Here is a 21,501-nt window from a genome sequence, read left to right on the forward strand (position 1 = left end):
TGTAGGGACTCTCCACGGGTGGTGGGTAGATTTGGATCTGTAGGGACTCTCCACGGGTGTGTGGGCATGCCATGCCAATTACGGGCGTCATGGTGGCAAAGTTTCATCCCGTATCTTATGGAAATTTTATCAGGTTTTCCTTCGTCCTCGTGACTGTTTAAAGCAATTGATTATTGGGTGTGCTTTACAAAGGTTATACGATTTCTCTTTGTGAGTTTCAAAGCAAAGTATATTTGTTAACACCTGATTTCCAAGCCATTTACCATGTTGACGCCTTTTCTAAATTACCGAGCTAAATTTGTTTTCCACCCGTCACACGCAGCTGTTTGTAAAGATTAATGTTTATGCACATCTCCTTGAAAAGTCTGCATTCATTCAATATTGTTTTTTAAAATTATATTTATTAAAATTCGCCCAAAACAATAATGAAAGCTACTCAAGGTTTTTGGGTTGTATGCAGTACATACTGTAGTCGGTAATCGCACTGACTCTAATCTGCCGATTCCAGAAAAATTGCCGATATCAGCCAAGCACTTCATCTCTCATCCTTTAGTTCGCTCATCCCCTGTTCCTGTCCAGGCTGGAGTTCCTCAAGGCAGCATTCTGGGCCCTGTTCTTTTTCTGGTTTTCATCAATAATCTCTCCGACTCTCTGGAAAATCCTTTTTATCTCTTTGCTGATGACTCCACCCTCTGCCGTACCATGTCATCCCTCAGATTGGCAAGCAGCAGCTTCTTTGTGCTCTGCAGATCTTGATAAAATCACAAACTGGTCCAACACGTGGAACATGTCATTCAATACTGACAAATCTGACACTCTAACTATGTCTCTCCGAAAGGACCGTTTAGAACCCCATCACCCCTCCCCCACCCCATCTACTTTCTCAACAATCCACTTGAAGAATTTATTTAATTCAAACTTCTGGGTCTCATTGTCTGCCATTATCTTTCCTGGGAAAGCCACATTTCCAAGCTGGCCTCCAAAGCCAGTCACCGACTGGCATCCTACGTCGTGCAAATTCTTCCTTGGCACGCCTGAGCAAATGATCACGTACAAAGCTGTAGCCCACAGCCTGATGGAGTACTGCTCTCCGCTCTGGGCTGGTTTTCCTGCCTCTCACCTTTCTCGGATTTACACAGTGGAAACCAAGGCATTTAGGATCATTGGTATCTCCCGTGGTGAGGCTGAGTCTTTGGGCCTCTCACTCTCTCACCACAGGCTGTCTTTTAGTCTCCTCTCTGGTCTCACCTCCCCCCTCCTTCCACTGCTCTGTCTGTGATATGTCCCACCCATATTTCCGCACGGCGCTCAAGGTCCGCCACCAACCCCTTTCTGGTAAAACTACCAAAATCATGAATCACTCCTCACCTTCACTCTTTTTCCCCATCTTCGGAATAAACTCCCACACTCTCTTCAATCCCATTCTTCCCTCCAGGTCTTCAAAGCACCTGTTCACCACCACCTCTTATCTTCCCCCATCTAAAACCTCAATCTTTTCTACCTTCAAATTCTGTTTTCCTTCCTGAAAGTCCCTGTGGCGTCCATCTTGTATACCCTGTGTTCCCTGCCCCATCCCTCTGTCTTCCACAATCTCCTAGTGTCTCTGTTCCCCATTGTTTTGTCCTTTCCTCTCCCACCCTTCTTGTCTCATGCCCCCCCCCCCTTGCTGTGTGTTAGCTCTCATATGAGCCTTGACAATGGAAACAAAAAAATAAAATGAAATAAAAAGCACTAATATACAGTAGAATCTGGATGAAAAGCGTATGCTTGAATACAAGCACATATGAAAAATAAGCACACATGGGCCTCCCTATTTGATTTCTCCATTAAAAATAAGTGTATATGTATAAATTTGTCATCATAACGCTTTGAAATCTGAAAATATCAACTCAAACACGACAGTAAGAGGTGTTTAATTGGTACATCATACGCTTTAAGTCCGAATTTATTATACGTCTGGTACTGGTACTCAAAAGAGTTGTACGTTCAAAACAACGTTGTTCATCAAGGGTCGTAAAAAGGGTGTTTCATGACAAGGGTAGTAAAGGGGTGTTTTACGATGCTTTACAATAGAAAACGTTTTTCATCACAATCAAAATGGACATGGCAGTGAAGCGTCAATCCATGAAAAGATTGAGATTATCGCGTTTTACAACTCTTAAAAAATCAGTATCAGAGATCTATCTATAATTCCAGCAATGGGGGTGTGTGTGTGTGTGTGTGTGTGTCTGTGTGTGTGTGTCTGTGTGTGTGTCTGTGTGTGTGTGTCCGCTGTTTCTCGACAACCACTGGTCCGATCTAATTGAAACTTGCCAGGTATATTGTTGGCGACCTGAGTATGTGCCTTTTCAAGGTTTGATATTAGTCGGACAAGTGCTTCCCAAGTTATGGCCATTTATTTACCAAACCAATGACAGGACACGCTGCTGCGTAGGCATGGCCGTTGCGCCATTTAGTTACCAATGACAGGACACGTTGCTGCGTAAGCGTGGCGGTTGGGGAAGAGATCCTCAGCCGCGTTCCCCATTACGGGTTACAACATTCGGACTTCCGGATAGTGATGACTTACTGTATTCTAATAATTTCTCGATTTCTTATGCGCATTTATAGATAAACACAATGCCCCAATCCAGTCGTTTACGAGAGCAAAGGAACGGCCTGTGTGGTTGTTTGAAAGGTTTTTTTGCACGTACGGCCACACACGTACGGCCACGCAGTCCGCCATGCACTTACGGCCACGCGAGAGCGAAGGAAGGCCTGTGTGGTTCTTGTTTCTGGCACGTGGTTTGAATATATTGTTTTTTTTTTGTTTGTTTTTTTTTGCACGTATGGCCACACACATACGGGCACGCACGTACGGGCACGCGAGAGTGAAGGAACGGCCTGTGTGGTTCTTGTTTCTGGCACACGGTTTGAAAGTTTTTTTTTTTTTTGCACGTGCGGCCAGGCATGTACGGCCACGCAAGAGCGAAGGAACGGCCTGTGTGGTTGTTGTTTCTGGCACGCGGTTTGAGTATTTTTTTTTTTGCACGTACGGCCAGGCACGTACGGCCACGCATGTACGGGCACGCGAGAGCGAAAGAACGGCCTGTGTGTTTGTTGTTTCTGGCACGTGGTTTGAAAGTTTTTTTTTTTTGCACGTACGGCCACGCACGCACGGCCACATGAGAGCGAAGGAACGGCCTGTGTGGTTGTTGTTTCTGGCACGCGGTTTGAGTATTTTTTTTTTTGCACGTACGGCCACGCACGCACGGCCACATGAGAGCGAAGGAACGGCCTGTGTGGTTGTTGTTTCTGGCATGCGGTTTGAAAAATTTTTTTGTTTTTTTTTGCACGTACGGCCACGCACATACGGCCACGCGAGAGCGAAGGAACGGCCTGTGTGGTTGTTGTTTCTGGCACGTGGTTTGAGTTTTTTTTTTTTGCACGTACGGCCAGGCATGTACGACCACGCGAGAGCGAAGGAACGGCCTGTGTGGTTGTTGTTTCTGGCACGTGGTTTGAAAGTTTTTTATTTTTATTTTTTCCACGTACGGCCACGCACGTACTAGTGTAATAAATTCGGACTCAACACACGGTCTTTGATGTGCATGGTGAAGAATGAGGAAATAATTGTTCAGAGTGAGAAAGGTTCGAAAAAGATAGGGAGCAGAAGACGGGCCTTTTACCTGGACATGGAAAACGAACTTGTTGCGAAATTTAAAGATACATGCTCGAGGACTGAAAGAAACTATTTAGAATTTGTTTCCGAGGTGCAGACAATTAAAACTGCAATGATGTAAAAACTGACATCTATCCAGCCAATCTGAAGAACATTTACCATTATAAGCACATATCATGGCTTTTGGAATACAAGTGTATGTGGAAAACTAGAAGGACACTCGGTCGAGCGAATACCTCCGCCATGCAATGCCTAATCCACAAGAACATTTCGGGCCCAATATATTTTTGAAATATCATGCTAAAATATCGTTTTTGGCCATATCTCTCAATGGTGAAGAATCACTTTAAAAGTTAAATAATTATCATATCCAGATTCGGATTCGGATTCAGATCTTCACCAAAATCGAATCAATTCATCCTTGCCACATCCCAGAAAGTTGTGTACGGATTCGGACTAAGTTTCTTCCGAATCTGTACACAACTTTTTGAGATATCATAATATATATATATATATATATATATATATATATATATATATATATATATATATATATATATATATATATATATATATATATATATATATCGGTTTAGCCCTGTCTGTCAATGGTGAAGAATCACATAAAAAATTAACAGATCTGGATCCGGATTTGGATTTTAACCAAAATTGAATCAACTCTTCCTTGTCACAAACCCAACAGGTCCACCAAGTTTCATCTGAATCCGTCTACAACTTTTTGAGATATCCTGCAAACAAACAAACAAGCAGTCATAGACTGGTACTTACGAAATCGTCAACTTGACCTCTGACCTTGTCTCATAAAAGCTGTCTCTTGAGAAGGTAGCGACACAAACCAGAAGTTTCTACGATGATTCTGCACCAAACCATCAAAAATCGAATGTTTTGGATGTTTGACCTCACTGTGACCTTGACCTTTGACCGATTTTGACCAAAATCTAATCAGCGTTAGCCACCACCCTCCTGAATCAGTGGTGTAATTTGACATGGGAAGCTTCTTCCGTTCTCGAGTTATCATTTTTTGGATGTTTCACCTCACTGTGACCTTGACCTTTGACCGATTTTGACCAAAATCTAATCAGCACTAGCCATCACCCTCCTGAATCACGTGGTGTAATTTGACATTGGTAGCTTCTTCCGTTCTCGAGTTATCTGTACCAAACCATCAAAAATCGAATATTTGACCTCACCGTGACCTTGACCTTTGACCGATTTTGACCAAAATCTAATCAGCACTAGCCATCACTCTCCTGAATCACGTGGTGTAATTTGACATTGTTAGCTTCTTCCGTTCTCGAGTTATCTTGCCTACAAACAAACAAACAGAAACGGAAGGCATCAATATACTTACGAAATCTTTAGATTTCTGCACCAAACTTTAGATTTCTTCTGAAATCTTTAGATTTCGTAAGTAACAAACACACACAAACAAACACACAAACAGATGACAGAAGTCATCAATATACTTACAAAATCTTTAGATTTCATAAGTAACAAACAGACAGACAGAAATGGGTGAAAACATAACCTCCTTCACCTTTGTTGGCACAGGTAATAAGTGCATGCCAAGATTTTTGCCTATAAGCGCATATGGAAAATATTAAGTGCAAAACTAAATCTAATAATTGGTGCATACGTTTATTATCCAGAGTCTGTGTGCGTGTTGTTCATAAAGCATAACATTTTCTCTCTGCTAACTTCCCTGACTCCTCCCCACCCCGAAACCTATTTCTATCTCTCTCTCCCTCTCAGTCCCATCCTAATAAAGTGCAGCACCCTCCAACACATCTCCGTCTCTGTCTCTGGACGTGTCGAGATGGTGTTTGTGTGTGGGTGTTGTTATCTCCGGATGTGTCCGGGCGGTGTTTATGTCCAGACGGGTTTGTCTCCGGACGCATCTGGCGGGTTGTCTCCGAATGTGTCCGGGTGGTATTTAGAGTATGACTGGTAGAGAATGTATTTCAGACATTATTTTGTTTCCATCTTCGCTGTTATTCTATGCAGAATCATTTTGATGAGACAGTATGAATCGTAATTGACACTCCACCACACGTCTGCCTTCCCTTCTCCCACCCCTCCTTGCTCTCCCTCACTTTCACCCCACCCTCCTCTCTTTTCCCCTCCACCCCCTCACTGTCCACCTCCCCGCCATCTCCCCCCCCACTCTCTATCTCTCCCTCACCATTCTTTTTCTTTTTTCCCCCTTCGTATTCCCATCAGTGAAGCGACGGGTGGTATTGGCTAGTAAAAATATAAAGCATTAAAATTAAAGAATGGAGCAACAGATAGATATATACCTGATACGCATCAGCAGAAGGGGGTTCAATGAAACAGGCAGCATGCTCATTTCCAAGTACTGTGTGGTAGCGCTCCAGGAAAATGCCTGGGTGTGATATGTACAGGTCCCGCAAAGTAGCTTCTGCCTCGTCCATTGTTAGGTCTGGCTCACCACGCTGCTGACTCCTTACGGTCAGACCTGACTTCGCCACAGTATATAGCATCACAGTAACAAGGTCGGGCAATGTAGGAGTTAAATACTCAGGAGAAGCAGAGTCCTGGGAAGTGCTCTGAAGTGAAGATCCGTGCGAGAACTGAGAGTCTGAGAAACATGAGTCCATGGGAAGACCGAGGTCCGGCGACTCGGGTAAAAAATTACAGTTCAATGGTGTTTGTGGATTTGAAGAATCGGGGGATTCTTTAGGTTCAAACGATTCTTTAGAGATGTGAGTGTCTGTAAGAGTTGTTGAATCCAAGACATCGAGGGATGCAGGTGTATGTAAAGATTTTGAGAGTTCACTTTCTGCTGGTAGCAATGGGGGCAAAGGACGCCAGAGTGACGAGGGTGCCTTTGCTCGAGGTTCAGCATTAGCCTCCTGGCTCTGAGTGTGTTGGGCTTCTTGTGCCAAACTCAGCACAGTTTCTGGATGGGAAACAGAACAATGATGCACTTCTTGTCCAGTTAGAGCTTTTAGAAATATGTTTGGTGAATAGTATAATAGGGTACATGGAAAATATATTCTCTTCCAATACCCATACAGTCAATACAATTGAATCACAACACTGATTCATAATGTTGATGAGGTTTTCTATACCAGTCTGTTAAACAGATCTGTCAGCTCTCATACATTCGGTGAAACACACATTTAATTATTTTATCATCGAGACCAATAATTATCGAAAATACGATCTCATCAGCATAAGCCATCCTGCTATCTAAAAAAGCGTAGGAAATGTGCCTAAAGGTAAGGACCCAAGTGCGCGTTTTCACATCAGTCAAATTCATCATGCGCTGCGCAAGTGAAGGGCAACACATGTTCTGATCACATCAACTCCATGTGCCTCTTCACCTCCTCACAGGCATCTGATGGCACACGGACCCAGCGCAAAAAAGGCAAATTTCACAGCTGCCAACAGCCTCGGTTCTTGCTTGTGCCTCCTCAAAATCCTGCGGTGTCCCATCAGGCATCGCTCGGTATTTTTGTCCTGTGAATTCCCTCTATTATCTTCTCTACCGTGGTGTGAATGTGAGCCTAGGTTAAAGCATAAATAAGTAGGGCTCCCATTTGTCGTTTAGTTCATGGGCGTGTATGATCAGTCGTGGGTAAGGAGTTATATTTGTTGATAATAATTGTTATTGCTTGCTTCTTTGTATTTCCTTCCCCATGACCATTCTTATTATAATTAAATGCACCGGGGCTTGTTGTAGTGGTCACTAATCATTGAAGAAAGCCCTTCAAGAGTGAATCGGCAACAGTTGCTAGCATTATATATCAAGACTATACCGTGTCTTTCTGGGCCTCTCTCAACCCAATTAGACGAGGTGTACGGTACCAATTAGCAGAGCACTTGGCTGATTTGACGGTGCCATGGGGACGGTATCAGAAGTGCAAGGGCCGTAATTGGGCCTGGGACTGCCAACTCAGCTGACCATTATAGTTGCGTTGAAGCGACTCGCCGGACTCGTACCAGGCAACTGGAATGAACGCACGACTGCAACAGTATATTCGAGATCTGTCTGTCTGTGCCATTGAGAATATTCGAGATTTGCCTGCACTCATCTTATGCAGCCTGCACTTCAAAATAACTAGAGTTAATCTGACTATAATTCACCGTCTGTCTGTCTGTTCCCAGGTACCGCAAAAATGGCTGAACCGATTGCAACCATTATTTGGGTGTGTAATCTTGGGACCCCTTGGAGTAAAATAGGCATAAATATAATAACATGACCCCCTTGACGGCTCCCGTAGGGAGCAGGTGCTTCTAGTAATGGAAATGTACAAACAAAATAACCTTGATGAAAGCACCAGCATGCTCCCTTGTTACAATACAAGGAACTTGGCCACAAGAGGAGATCGTCTGACCCATCAAAATCATCAACATCGATGTACCTCCCATATGGCTGCCCAAGCAGTTCCTGGCCAGGGTTAAGCGAAGTGCTGTTTGCCTTTGCTTTCTCAGCAGTCAATCAGAGCAGCAATTTGTAATTTGTTCAGGGTGCCAGCGATAGCTCGTCCACACTTCACAATGGACACCCTGGCATCTTAAAGAAGGGCAAAGAACCATAGTCATGAAGTTCGACCCTCAATAAATAATGGAAGGGAGCAAAAGTCAACCACAATGGGTCGACTGGCATCGCGTGTGGACCAGACCAGGTGGGTCACAGGTATATTCTCTCTACCATGTACTGTATAGAGGTTGTTAAAGAACGAGCTGGGTTTTACTGATAATCCAATCGTGACAGCCGACAAGGCAATCCTCTTGAAGCTTAATAATACATTGGATATAAATATTTCCACCTCAAGATGGATTCAAATGATTTCTGAGCAACCAGATCCCAGTATCGGTATCCTCACCATCCGGCCAACATAGTTTAACGTCCATTGATGGAAATTTGTTGACGTTAAGCCACGTTTAATACACGACGGACCCTCTCACGGCCTTGACGCTGTAGATTTAGAGGAACAGAACGAAGCGCGCTCAACACACCTGGACCACCTGCCTCAGCCATGAGAATCGCGTTTGCAACAAGAATATGACATTAAATACTTCCGGGTAAATTCCTTTCTCAAGGAGGGGAACGCACTCATTTAAGGGGATAATGAAAGAAAAACCTGGCATTGTGAACCTGGGAATAAAACAACTTGGTGAAACAAATACGGGAATAAAATGAAAGCGAAAACGCTGAAAGCCCGACTCGAGTCCCTTCCGGTGGTCATCCTTTGAACGTTGCTTCCAAGCGTCTGATTGGTCGGAATGGTGTCACGTGCTTTCAATGTCTCCCATTACTGATCCAACTCAAAGCGCATTGGCACGGGGAGGGCGAGATCTGGAAGATTTGGAACTTCGCGGAAATTGTTGTTCTTTCACGTCCGTCACCGTAATTACAGTACAAGTAAACAGAGGCTAGTTAAGAAAATAACTCGGTTAGCCAAAAGAGGAAATTAAAAGGATATGGCAAAAAATATTAAACATTACATCACGATATTCTTTAAGAGTATAAAAGGGGTAAACAACAGGTTAAGAGAAGTGTGGGCCTGTGAAGACGAAGAGAATGAGGGCAGGGGGCAGGGGGCAGGGGACAGGGGGCTGGGGACAGGGGGCTGGGGGGCTGGGGGGCTGGGACAGGGGGCTGGGGGCTGGGGCTGGGGCAGGGGGCTGGGGACAGGGGACAGGGGGCTGGGAGCAGGGGGCAGGGGGCTGGGGCAGGGAGCTAGGAGCAGGGGGCTGGGAGCAGGGGGTTGGGAGCAGGGGCTGGGAGCAGGGGGCTGGGAGCAGGGGGCAGGGGGCTGGGGCAGGGAGCTGGGAGCAGGGAGCTGGGAGCAGGGGGCTGGGAGCAGGGGGCTGGGAGCTGGGAGCAGGGAGCTGGGAGCATGGGGCTGGGAGCAGGGGGCTGGGGGCACGGGGCTGTGAGCAGGGGACTGGGAGCAGGGGGCAGGGAGCAGGGGGCAGGGGACTGGGGGCTGGGTGCAGAGGGCTGGGGACAGGGGGCTTGGAGCAGGGGGAAGGGGCTGGGGACAGGGGGAAGGGGGCTGGGGACAGGGGGCTGGGGACTGGGAGCAGGGGGCTGGGAGCAGGGGGCTGGGAGCAGGGGGCTGGGTGCACGGGGCTGTGAGCAGGGGGCTGTGAGCAGGGGGCTGGGAGGAGGGGGGAGGGAGCAGGGGACTGGGGGCTGGGTGCAGAGGGAGGGGGGGAGGGGGCTGGGGGCAGGGGGCTGGGAGCAGGGGGCTGGGGCAGGGGGCTGGGAGCCGGGGGCTGGGAGCAGGGGACAGGGGGCAGGGTTACTTACACAAGAACAGTCCAGGGAACCTTCAATAGCTGAGAGTATCTGTGGGGGGGGGTAGGCGGGGGGAAGGGGGGGTGAGCAACGGCCTTTTGAGGAAATCCGGTTGGAGTGGAGGAAGTGAAGAAACAGCTCATAAAATGAAGGGAAGATAGAGTGGTTAGATAATAAATATCCATCCAAGAGTGTCGAGGGAGGTGGCAGAATCCCAAGGAAGGACATCCAACGGGCGTCCCGTCTCGGAATTAATTAGTGGACGTTAAAGATCCTCGGGTGTCTTTTGCGAAGAGTCGGCGAGCTCTCGCCAGCAACATGAACAAATTCCAAATTTCTGCCCTAATCCACAGAGGAGCACTGCATCAGCGGCACAGCTGCGTACTCAGCCAATGATGTTACACCTCATCCTCGTGCTGCTCACGGAAAAAAAAAAAAAAAAAGAAGAAGAAGAAGAGGGAGACGCTGAAGAAGAAGAAGCAGATATGAAGAAGAAGAAGAAGAAGAAGACGACCATGGCCCCACAGATGAAGGACGGTAAACATTCCAGAAAGCTTTTCAAACCAGTGCATTTCAGCCCGATGGCCACAAGACCGAATCAAAGAAACACCTTATACATCCCCAGTCCTATCAGGGACAGAATGCACGGTCTACTTTTTACGACCATTTAATTTGGATCAAAAACGAACATAAGGTTTTATACACGGAATTACAATTCACCATGGAGGGTTTTCAATAGCCGTGAGGCAGTGCGTGGGCGCCATATTGGTTGGCAAGCTAAACAAACGAGAAAAGGGAAACAAGACCTCACAGTCACAAGGCCAAATAATTTAAGCGTAACCTTCCATTGCAGCGTCACAATAACGAGATCAATGTGCTTGATCGTGGAGCTACTGATGCCATCGTTGCCAGGGGAGTGAAAGCAACCAAGATGGCGGCGCGCGCGGCATTATGGGATAGCTCTGAAAAGTGAAGAGAAAAAAAAAACCCTCCATGGAAGAAGAGCTTTTAACATCTTGCAAGAGCAAGAAGATGCCGTCCTCACAACCTTGTGAATGTGATCATCCTCCACTGCTGTCTCAAAACAGACTAAGTGAGCAATTCTTCAAATACTTCATGTGAGCTCAGTTGCTTCGGACAGCCTTGGATATATTACAGCAGACACACCATCTCCTTGTGGAAGTTTTCCCCTTCATGTCTTCAGTATCCGCTGGAAATACTCTGTTTCGAGAAATACATTGGTTATGCCTTCTGTAAGCCTCCATGGTCCTTCATGGCCACACATTAATGACTCCGACGAGCCAAAACCCGCACGAAGTTTCTAAACTGAGGGTTCGTTAGGACGTCAATATATCCCGTGTTCACATGTGATTTGTAGAATTTTTTTAATATACAATGTTTCTTGTTACATTTTTTGTGTCAAATGCACCTTCTGAGGTGGTCAGCATGTGCAGAAGAGGATTTTACATCGCAGATGCTGTTTTCTCGGAGTGGCATTACACCTCTCAGCGGTAACGGTCTCGTCAACGACAGACGTAATGACGTCAGCGAATAACCGAGGATGTCATGACGTCATTACGCCTCTCAGCGGTGACGTCACACGTCGCCATGCAAACGAATGTAAAAATTAGGAAATCGTCAAAAATTCCCAAACCGTGTCCGTCTGGCGCGATCTCACATAGCCCATGCTGTACATTAGACCACAGAGCACCCGCATGTCGAAGGTGGTGACAATCTGTCCAGCAATTTCGGAGGAGATACGTCCACAAAATATGGCTTAGCGTATTAATATAATAGATCGTGTGGGTCTGTCAGTGCCTTCGTGCATGGCGTACAGTTGATTCTCTTTTTTCATCGTTCGGACTCCAACGCCACAATGGTTAAAGGGAATCCCCAACTGAGCACCGAGGCCAAACACCAGTCTTGGTGAGGTTGAAATCAAGTTTAATAACACACACGATACAACGTGCCCGGTTAGGCCAAACCTTCCGCGATACGGCACCCCTGCACGGTAACCCCGTGCACCACGCTCGAACGACGGATTAAACCACGTACTCTACTGGCGCAAGGCACAGGCGGCCTCTTTGTACCGAATAAAGATCAGTGCTCGATACGTCCCTGACTACAATAATAAATATAAATCTTACTACAGTTACGATCATTGTTCGGTCTGATAGAATGCATTGTAAAGGAACATACCACAAATCAAGGTGATAAAAATATAATCCGCCGAAAGAATCATTTTAAAGATCGAAAACAATACCGACGTGTTTACGTCGTGACGTAATGCGCACAGATTACGGATAACGTCGAGTCAGTTCACAGTACCGGCGTGATGACGTCAGTTTACATTGTCGTCAGCTGAGCACGGCAGATGCCGAAGAAATAACATGAATTCGATTGGCCATAAGGTGGTCTTAACGTTCGGGACGACAGTTTATACTCAATGACGACAAAGTGAGGAAAAAGGAAAAGAAGCGACCGGCGGACAAGGTCAACGAAAATACTGAGGGGAAAGTGCGAATCTTTTTGTTATCGACTGCCATGAACAAGCAAGGCAAAGACAATGCCGGCGTGGTGGCGACTCTCGGCGTCGAGGTATCCTCCTCATTGTCTTCGAACACCTCGACCTCCTCACAGGAACAAAAACAAAAACACAGTCAAGAGGTCTTGACGGAGCGTCCTCTGAGGCGGGTTGTTTGCCAGGAGCGTTTCAGGTGCAGTGGCTCTCCGGCCGAGTTCGAGTGCGACGAGTGCTGCTCCCTGCAGTGCGGGCAATGCGAGCGGGATCTTCATATGCAGAGCAAGTTCTCGGAACACGACCGGCGACGCCTGGGCTCCCCCGGGATGCAGGATCCTTGCGAGTCGTCGTCCAAGGGCGGCTGCCGACCCCGCTCCCGGGCTGAGCTCAGGTGCGAGCCGTGCTCGCTTAACCTGTGCCAGTTGTGTGCCAAGACGAACCACGCAAAAGGACGGAAACACCGGTTACAACGCCTGGCGACGAACGTCGAGGCCTCCATTCGGGGACCTCTTGAGCCTGCAGTGACGGCCGTCAGCTTGCTGTTGGTGGATGAGAGCGAGGAGTTACAGGTGGGGGGCGAAGGGAAAGGAGGATGTGTGTCCGGCGAAGTTTGTCTCCAAGAAACTAGGTATAGGTCGGGTGAAGGAAGGGAGGGGAAGGAAGGAGTGTCGAGGAAGTGGGAAGGGAGACATTCCACAGGGATATTAGTATGGATCTGTTGTGAACATCGTTGGGAAAGGATGAAGTAAAGTGAGAAAGGGTAAGGATGGGACGAAGTAAAGGGAGGAGTGAGGGTGGAACGAAGTAAAGGGAGGAGGGGTGAGGGTGGGACGAAGTAAAGGGAGGAGGGGTGAGGGTGGGACGAAGTAAAGGGAGGAGGGGTGAGGGTGGGACGAAGTAAAGGGAGGAGGGCTGAGGGTGGGACGAAGTAAAGGGAGGAGTGAGGATGGGATGAAGTGGAGGGGGAGGGTGGGACGAAGTAAAGGGAGGAGGGGTGAGGGTGGGACGAAGTAAAGGGAGGAGGGCTGAGGGTGGGACGAAGTAAAGGGAGGAGGGGTGAGGGTGAGAGGAAGTAAAGTGAGGAGGGGTGAGGGTGGGATGAAGTAAAGGGAGGATGGGTGAGGGTGGGACGAAGTAAAGGGAGGATGGGTGAGGGTGGGACGAAGTAAAGGGAGGAGGGGTGAGCGTGAGACGAAGTAAAGGGAGGAGGGGTGAGCGTGAGATGAAGTAAAGGGAGGAGGGGTGAGCGTGGGACGAAGTAAAGGGAGGAGGGGTGAGGGGGGGGCGAAGTAAAGGGAGGGGGGGTGAGGGTGGGACGAAGTAAAGGGAGGAGGGGTGAGGGTGGGAGGAAGTAAAGGGAGAAGGAGTGAGGGTGTGACGAAGTAAAGGGAGGAGGGGTGAGGGTGAGACGAAGTAAAGTGAGGAGGGGTGAGGGTGGGACGAAGTAAAGGGAGGAGGGCTGAGGGTGGGACGAAGTAAAGGGAGGAGGGGTGAGGGTGAGACGAAGTAAAGTGAGGAGGGGTGAGGGTGGGACGAAGTAAAGGGTGGAGGGCTGAGGGTGGGACAAAGTAAAGGGAGGAGGTGTGAGCATGGGACGAAGTAAAGGGAGGAGGGTGTGAGCGTGGGACGAAGAAAAGGGAGGAGGGGTGAGCGTGGGACGAAGTAAAGAGAGGAGGGGTGAGCGTGGCAAGAAGTAAAGGGACGAGCGGTGAGGGCAGGACGAAGTAAAGGGAGGAGGGGTGAGGGTGGCACGAAGTAAAGGGAGGAGGGGTGACGAAAAGTTAAGGGAGGAGGGGTGAGGATGGGATGAAGTTAAGGGAGAAGGATTGAGGAGAGTGGGTGGGTGAGGAAGTAAATGGAATAGGGGTGGGGGGAGGACGGGTGGGAGAATAATGGAGTAGGTGGGTGGGGGAATGATGGTGTCAGTTGAAGGAGGGATTGGAGAAATTTGATGGACGAGGGTTTACCCCAAGTGGTTCATGGCTTTAATCAGAATTTTAGGTAAGGATGGTTTCACAAGCCCACTCGATGTTAAAGGAGTGTTGATTCCAAACAAAAAGCAGTCTCATTGACTCAAAATAAGACAAAATTGCCATTTTGGCCAAAATCAGATTTTTAAATGGACTGTCTGGTGTTATCATTTTGTATCTAATTTGCATCTGAATCTCTTAAACTTATTTTGTGGCCAAGGTCGAGCCAAGGATAATAATTTGATCAATGTGGTGAACATTTGGCCAGATTTTGGCCAAATCCAGATATTTTCCTTTAGAATAGTAATAAAATTACCTGGGATATGAATAACATGTAAAAATTCATGGAAATCAAATTTATAATGCCAAATCCAGACAGAAAATGCAAAATGGTATTTTATGGCTTTCAGTGTTCAGTTTTAACCAAAATACTGCACATATAGTACGCAGAACAACATGCACAATAATCAAATCGTCCATTTTGAAGTAAAACATGAAAACACAAGAGGGGGAGCACTCGGTAGAGTGCAAAACCTTCGCCACCAATACTGCGAGGTCACTCAAGTGAACCTGATATCCTATTCATTCAATTTGACGTCAGCAGTGCTCACAGAGTTATAGTTTGCAACTTTCCCTTTTACTTTTAACTTTTACATCCTCAATTCATTCGTCATAACTAGATTCCTTGAGCCAGAAATTGATTTTACGTGGGTATATCCACCTGAAGTTCCAAAAATCAGCTGCAATTATAATTTTGGCATGTTTTTTGTTGGAAATCACTTATAACATGTAGAAATGCAAAAAGAAAAAAAATCGAAATTTTGTTGAAAAAAAAAGTTGCAAAAATTTTTTTTTTTGGGGGGGGGGGGGGTTGGAAATCACTTAAAACATGTAGAAATGCAAAAAAAAAAAAATTCAAATATTTTTTCAAAATGGCCGCCATAGCGGCCATATTGGATTTTGGACCAAGTCCAAAATCTAATGGCATGATCCTTGGACCATACCTAATCCCCCACCAAGTTTCGTCGAAATCCATCAAGGAGTTTTTCCGTAATACTGTTCACAAACAAACAAACAGAAAGAGGTGAAAACGGTAACCTCCGATCTTCGATGGCGGAGGTTAATTAGTCATACTCCATCATAACCACTGTTATCTTCATCCTCTGAATCAGCATCAGTAATACTGTCATCATCATCCATCATCTTCATCTGCGACATCTTCTGGTTCCATGGTCTCAGAAAGCGTAGTTGGTATCTGATTGCTGGTAAACCCGAGTGGTAGAAAAACTCCATGTCCATGATCTGTGGATTGAATGCTCTTTAGTGGATCTTTTAGATCTTTTTAGTGGATCTTCCAGCGATATGCCACATAGTTGCACCATGCCAATTTTTGCACCAGGACCTCTTTTCAGGGTGGAAACATGCCTGCATCAATTCCCTTTATTTTCTCCAATGGACTGTCTGGATTGGTCGGTTTGTATTTCTGGAGGAAGATTTTTCAACCTGGCCTCATTTATGGATGATAATGCTTCCTGATCATAGAGTGAACACACATGTTTTTCGACAAGGTTGTCACCAACAACAAAGGTGGTGGTCTCTCCAAGACTGCTGAGGCCTTCAAGATGGAGAGAACTCTTCAGCTTTCTTCAGTGGGTTCACTGTTCCCTTCCTGAAGAATGATGATGTGGAGTCACATCCTGTCATAGCCCTTGCAAATAATTGGACCAAGGTGGTTTGCTCGCACAGTCAGGTCAGGTATGGGAGCATGTGCCAGAGCAGCACGTCGCTGCGTCCACTTTCCGCCGGTGCTCCCCAGGCAGATGCCTGACCTGTCCCCATCTCCTTGAGATGCTGATCAACCTGCTGCAACCACGAGGCACATGGTCAGTCCATTGACCTCCTCCACTCATGAGGCTCCCTCGCTGAGAGAATCTGGTGAGCAGAATCAGGATCAGTGTCAGGAAAAGGAGGCACGTGTCCATATATCCACAGTTAACGCTCACGGTCTGTGCAGGTAACAAATCTCATTTGAGTTTCTCTCAGAAACCGCTCGTTGGACGCAAAGTCCGACCAGCGATAGCCAAGGATTCTGCGAAGAGACCTGGAACCAAAGGAATTAAGTCTCCATCTCAGATCCCTGGTCAGAGTCCAAGTCTCACATCCATAGAGCAAGACTGGAAGCACCAAGGACCTGAAGACTCGGACTTTCGTCCTCATGCACAGGTACCGGCAGCGCCACACCCCATGATCCAGTGAATCCATAACTCCCCAGGTCCGACCCAGATGTCTGTTGACCTCTGGCTCACAGCCAGCAGAGACATGAATATCACTCCCAAGGTAAGTCGATCTCTCTGTGGCATCAACATCCTCACCACAATCAGGTACAAACAGGATAGCAGCATCCAAGATGTCATTGAAAGCCTGGATCTTAGTTTTGACCCAGGAAACCCGTAATCCCAGCGGCTCCGACTCCTCATTCAGCACCTCGAGGGCCACCAAATGGATATCGAGAGTCTCTGCAAAGATGACAGCATCGTCTGTGAAATCAAGGTCAGAGATCTTGACATTCCCAAATGATGCACTGCAGCTTGATCTCTCCGACATCCTCCCAAGAATCCAGTCCACACATTGCTGAAAAGTGTGGGGGCCAGTACACACCCCTGACAAACTCCAGTAATAGCTGGAAATAAGTCAGAGATGGTACCACCACATTTCACAGCAATCTCAGTACCAGAGTACGGTTCAGACATCAGATCGATCAGTTTTGGTGGCACCCCACGAAGACCAAGAATCCTCCAGAGGGCATCCCAAATCACTGAATCAAACGCTTTACAGAGATCAACATAGGCTGCAAGCAGCCCCTGCAGAAACTCTCATCTGCGTCCGGTGATGACGCGAAGAGCAAGGATACGATCAATCGTTGACCTCTGGTGTAAAGCCTGACTGCTCTGGACGCTGGTGCTCAAGCTGATGGTGGCGAACCCCATAAATAACTATCTGAGCAATGACCTTGCCCGGCACTGAGAGCAGCGTCGCCCTTCGGTAGTTGTTGCAGTCTTGGCGATCACCCTTCCCTTTCCAGAGAGGTTCAACAAGGCCCCTCTTCCAGTCAGTTGTGATGATGCTTTTGTTCCAGGCAGAGCATAGAGCTGCATGCAATGACATGAGTGCAGCATTTCCACCAGCCTTGAGAATTCAGCATGGATGCCACAGATCCCTGGAGCTTTACCCTATTTCAACTGGTGAACTGCAGCCTGTTTCCACAAACGAAGGTGGACCATAGTTGATTGGAGGGTCAGCAATAGGGATTGTAACACCTCTGACATCCAACTCCACAGCTGGTGGATCAGCCTGGTACAGCCGTTCAAAGTAACCGGCCCAGCGAGCCTAAACTTCGGACTCCTCTGTCAAGAGCCCACCACCTTCTGCTCTAACTGCAGTACACCGCGGGATGAGCTTGGAGGGACACAATGCGTGCATTCCCCTGTAATCAGCATGAGAATCACTTGGCCACAGATGATGCTCTACCCCTCACAGATTTCTTGCACATAGGCCTCCTTGTCCACCCTTGGTGCACGTACAGTTTTACACCTCAGCTCCCTGAACAGCTCAGCTCTGCCATTCAGCCTGGCCCTGTGATTCTGGTCAATGGCATCCAGTGTTCCTTGAGAGACAAAATTCTTCTTTGCCCTCCGGCGAGTTCCAAGACATCTCCCGGCAACATCAAGGACAGTGGTCTTGAAGGCACTCCACAACAATCCAGGATCCTCCAAAGCACCCAGACCCCCAAATCTCCACTCCGCCTGTTCGCAAATTCCTCAGCTACCCTATCATCCTTGAGCTTGCCAACATCCAGCCAAGGCTGGGATGGTACCATTCTCCTCGATTTAAGCTGCAAGTTAAGAGTTGCTACAACAAGCCGGTCATCAGTATTGAGGAACTCAGTACTCCGGTAGACCCTGTTGTCTGGATCATCCTCCAGCCACCATCAATGAGCACATGGTCAATCTCCTTTGCCACACCGCCAGCGATGAGCTTGTGGGCGCTGAAACCATGAACCAGCCACCCTAAATCCATGACTTAGTGCAAAGTCATGGAACTTGGTGCTATTCTGGTTCACAGTTCCAGATCCATGGGGACCAACACACAACTCGTAACCATCCCTATCAGTTCCAGTCGATGCATTAAAATCCTCCAAGACTAGAAGAGTATCTTGCCTGGGGCACTGACCAACCACAGACTCGAGCATGGCATAGAATGCGCCCTTCACAGTGAGATCACTCACCTCAGTCAGAGCATACACAGATACCAGGGAAACGACTCCCACGGAGTGACAAATCCTTAGTCTCACGTTCGTTGACCGGTGTTACCTCAATTATCATTGGAGTCAGCTTCTTGGACACAGCTACAGCAACTATTTGAGCATGGTAACCATCAGAGCGACCAGACCAATAGTAGGTGTAACCACCCACCATTATCTCTCCGCAATCCGGTTTCCGAACTTCAGAGTACTGCAATACCGATGTCCAAACGCTTGAGCCCAGATAACAAAGACATGTAATCACCCTCTCTTAGGGATAGGACATTCCAGTCATCCACCCGAAGGGACCGCCTCAGGTTAACCCAAGGAGACCGCCATCTGGTGGACGACACCTCAGCACCACCCCAACACACTCTCCTGCAATCTGACTTGGGAGTGTTACCCCCAGGGTTTCCCTCCTATATTCAAAGATTGGGGGTCCCAAAGACTTTTTCCCAATCTCGTCATCCTGTGCGCTGCCCCACAAAGGGAAGCTGCACAGGAGGTACTCCCACAGAGTGGGTTTTCAGATTAAAAAAAATGCTTTTGGAATATTTTGTGGAATGAAGTGTTTTACCGTGGCCAAAGTGCAAATCCTGCCACCAATCTCCTAATAAAAAGTAATCCAACTGCAGGAGGACATCCGCAGACACAGTTGGGCACTAAGTATGGATGGCTGTCGCCTCACAAGGAACTCCTCTGCCCTTTGACAGGTTTTGTTCTTCATCCTGCTGGGTGTCCACATCATACACACTCCTCACCAAGAAACTAGGTGGGGGAGTCGGTTTAGTCACTGACAACCCGACCATCGAACAGCTTATTACAGGTTTACATGGTACCTGGAGCAAGTCGCAGATCTAATCTGACCTGACCTGACCTTACAGATAGTGATACCGCAGTGATATAGACATACCTTCGATTGTTATCACTCAAATGTCCAAGGTCCATCCACACATTGGCCTTGAGTTGTCTGGCATGATCCAGCAGGATGACCATGATATCAGTGTCGGTTGCACGGCCAACAACATTCTGTTCTGTTGTTGTTTTTGACAGCATGACAACATGGTACACCAGGCTGGAACTTCATTTTGGATACAGATGCTCTGCATGTCATGATACATTGATTGATCATCGTTGTCCCATGCTGAGTTTGCACTTCGTCCTTCACTTACTTCTTAGCCATCAGGAAGAACTCGGTTTTTCTCAATAATTTTAGCTGCAATTTGAGTCTCGTATGATATCCGACACAGTGGCCGAAGTGATTAACAATTTCCTGAACCTTCCTGGAACCAGTAATACTCTTCAAACCCTTGCCCAGAAGCATGTGTTTAAATGGCCTCACTGTTCCACTGGAAGCTTTGTAGATATTATCTTCAGCTGAGGATGCAATATCCCGCTCCACTTTCTGACTGGCTTCATCTTTTGAGCCAGTGTAGAGAGTCCTATAGAACTCTGATACAGTAGTTCAGCAGGTATATTTGTACACTGACCATCATGGATTGCTTTTACTGTAATAGGGTTTGGGAGTTTATTCTCATGGAGCTTCTGGATCTTCTCTCTGAGAAACAAAGCTACATTCTTTATTTCATTGTTCACAGCATCCTTTGCGATAAAGAGAGATAGGTACCTTGTTTCTTACTTTCTTGATAAACCTGAAGCTTGCTACCATAATGTTCTTTGATTTTGGACAAAAGATTGTATGGTTTAGAGGTGAGCTCCTCAAACCCTTCTTCTATGAGGAATTCAATCGAGGATTTTTTGACATCAACCAATTTCTTTGAGGCTTCGTTCAGAAAGATTTCATCGTCTATATATTAAAGTAATCTTAAGAAAGCAGATTCTCTTCTCTTTGCATATGTTGCACCTTTTTCTTTTACTTCAGCCTTGGCACTCTTAAACATATACCTTGCTCTGCATGTGTTATGGTATTTGACCTCCTTAGCTATGAATTCAATGAAACCAGGCGTAGTGGCGTGTGCCTGTAATCCGGCTACTCGGAGGCTTGGGTTGGAGGATCGCTTGAGGATGGGAGCTCTGCACTGGGCCGCGCTATGAGAAGGTGGAGGGCAGCCCGGAATCATGGTGAAACCCAATCCTTATCCCTGTGTCGTAAGAGGTGACCAGGGTTGCGTCAGGAAGGGCATCCGGCGTAAAACCTATGCCAAATCAGTAGGCGGATCATAACGGATGATCCGCTGTGGCGACCCCTAACGGGAGCAGCCGAACGAAGAAGAAGAAGCTATGAATTCAATGTGTTCATATTCTCAAAGGAAGTCTTTGTCTTTCAGTTGCCTTGCAGCATTTATAATACTGTCCCATAGCTTTTATAATACTGTATCGTCTCACATGGAGATGGTGTTTCAAAACCGCTGGGGAAATGCTTGCAGTCTGGATCATTGCAGAAAATACACTCTTTCTCCAGCACTCCAGTAGTTGAGGTAGTTACCACTAGTGGCTTCACTACCACAGATCTTGTTTCAACAATATCTTCATCAGAACAAGTTTTCTTTTCCTTTGACTGTATCTGATAAGTCGTAAATTTACTGTAACGGCCACTGTGAAAGCCTTAATGAAGCAGTGGTTCAGCTTCAGAGTTAATAGATTCACATATAACAAGGTACTTTGATCTCTTCTGATATTGTTTTCTGGCTTGAGTTATGTCTCCAGCTGTTTTCCATGTCCATTTCGTAAATGGAGACACTGCATCACCATCATGTTCTGGATCACCGCTCACATGCAGCACACACTGCAAAG

The 21,501-nt window shown here is 47.0% G+C and overlaps 2 protein-coding genes across 7 annotated transcripts in view; one reads left to right on the forward strand and one right to left on the reverse strand.

Moving 5' to 3' along the window:
* Positions 1-12,239, reverse strand: part of CCDC97 (coiled-coil domain containing 97) — a 24,095-nt gene extending 11,856 nt beyond the window's left edge. The window contains exons 1-2 of one of the 4 annotated variants that reach the window (XM_085869883.1): positions 12,156-12,239; positions 5,980-6,602 (exon numbers count right to left, since the gene is read on the reverse strand). In XM_085869883.1, coding sequence (XP_085726009.1) covers positions 5,980-6,602; positions 12,156-12,198 — 666 coding nt within the window. In that variant the 5' untranslated portion in view covers positions 12,199-12,239. Of the gene's footprint in view, positions 1-5,979; positions 6,603-8,535; positions 8,876-10,797; positions 10,822-12,155 lie in introns of those variants that run through there. The other 3 variants (XM_085869886.1, XM_085869885.1, XM_085869884.1) reach the window with 3 other exon arrangements.
* Positions 12,240-12,500: 261 nt separating this feature from the next.
* Positions 12,501-21,501, forward strand: part of ZFYVE1 (zinc finger FYVE-type containing 1) — a 96,740-nt gene continuing 87,739 nt past the window's right edge. For all 3 annotated transcript variants that reach the window (XM_085869880.1, XM_085869881.1, XM_085869882.1), the window contains exon 1: positions 12,501-13,046. In XM_085869880.1, the coding sequence (XP_085726006.1) occupies positions 12,501-13,046 (546 nt within the window). The remainder of the gene's footprint in view (positions 13,047-21,501) is intronic.

Source organism: Eptatretus burgeri, chromosome 2 (assembly GCF_056783735.1).
Source record: "Eptatretus burgeri isolate ZD-2024b chromosome 2, Ebu_testis_v1, whole genome shotgun sequence".
In the NCBI taxonomy this organism is placed as follows: Eukaryota; Metazoa; Chordata; class Myxini; order Myxiniformes; family Myxinidae; genus Eptatretus; species Eptatretus burgeri.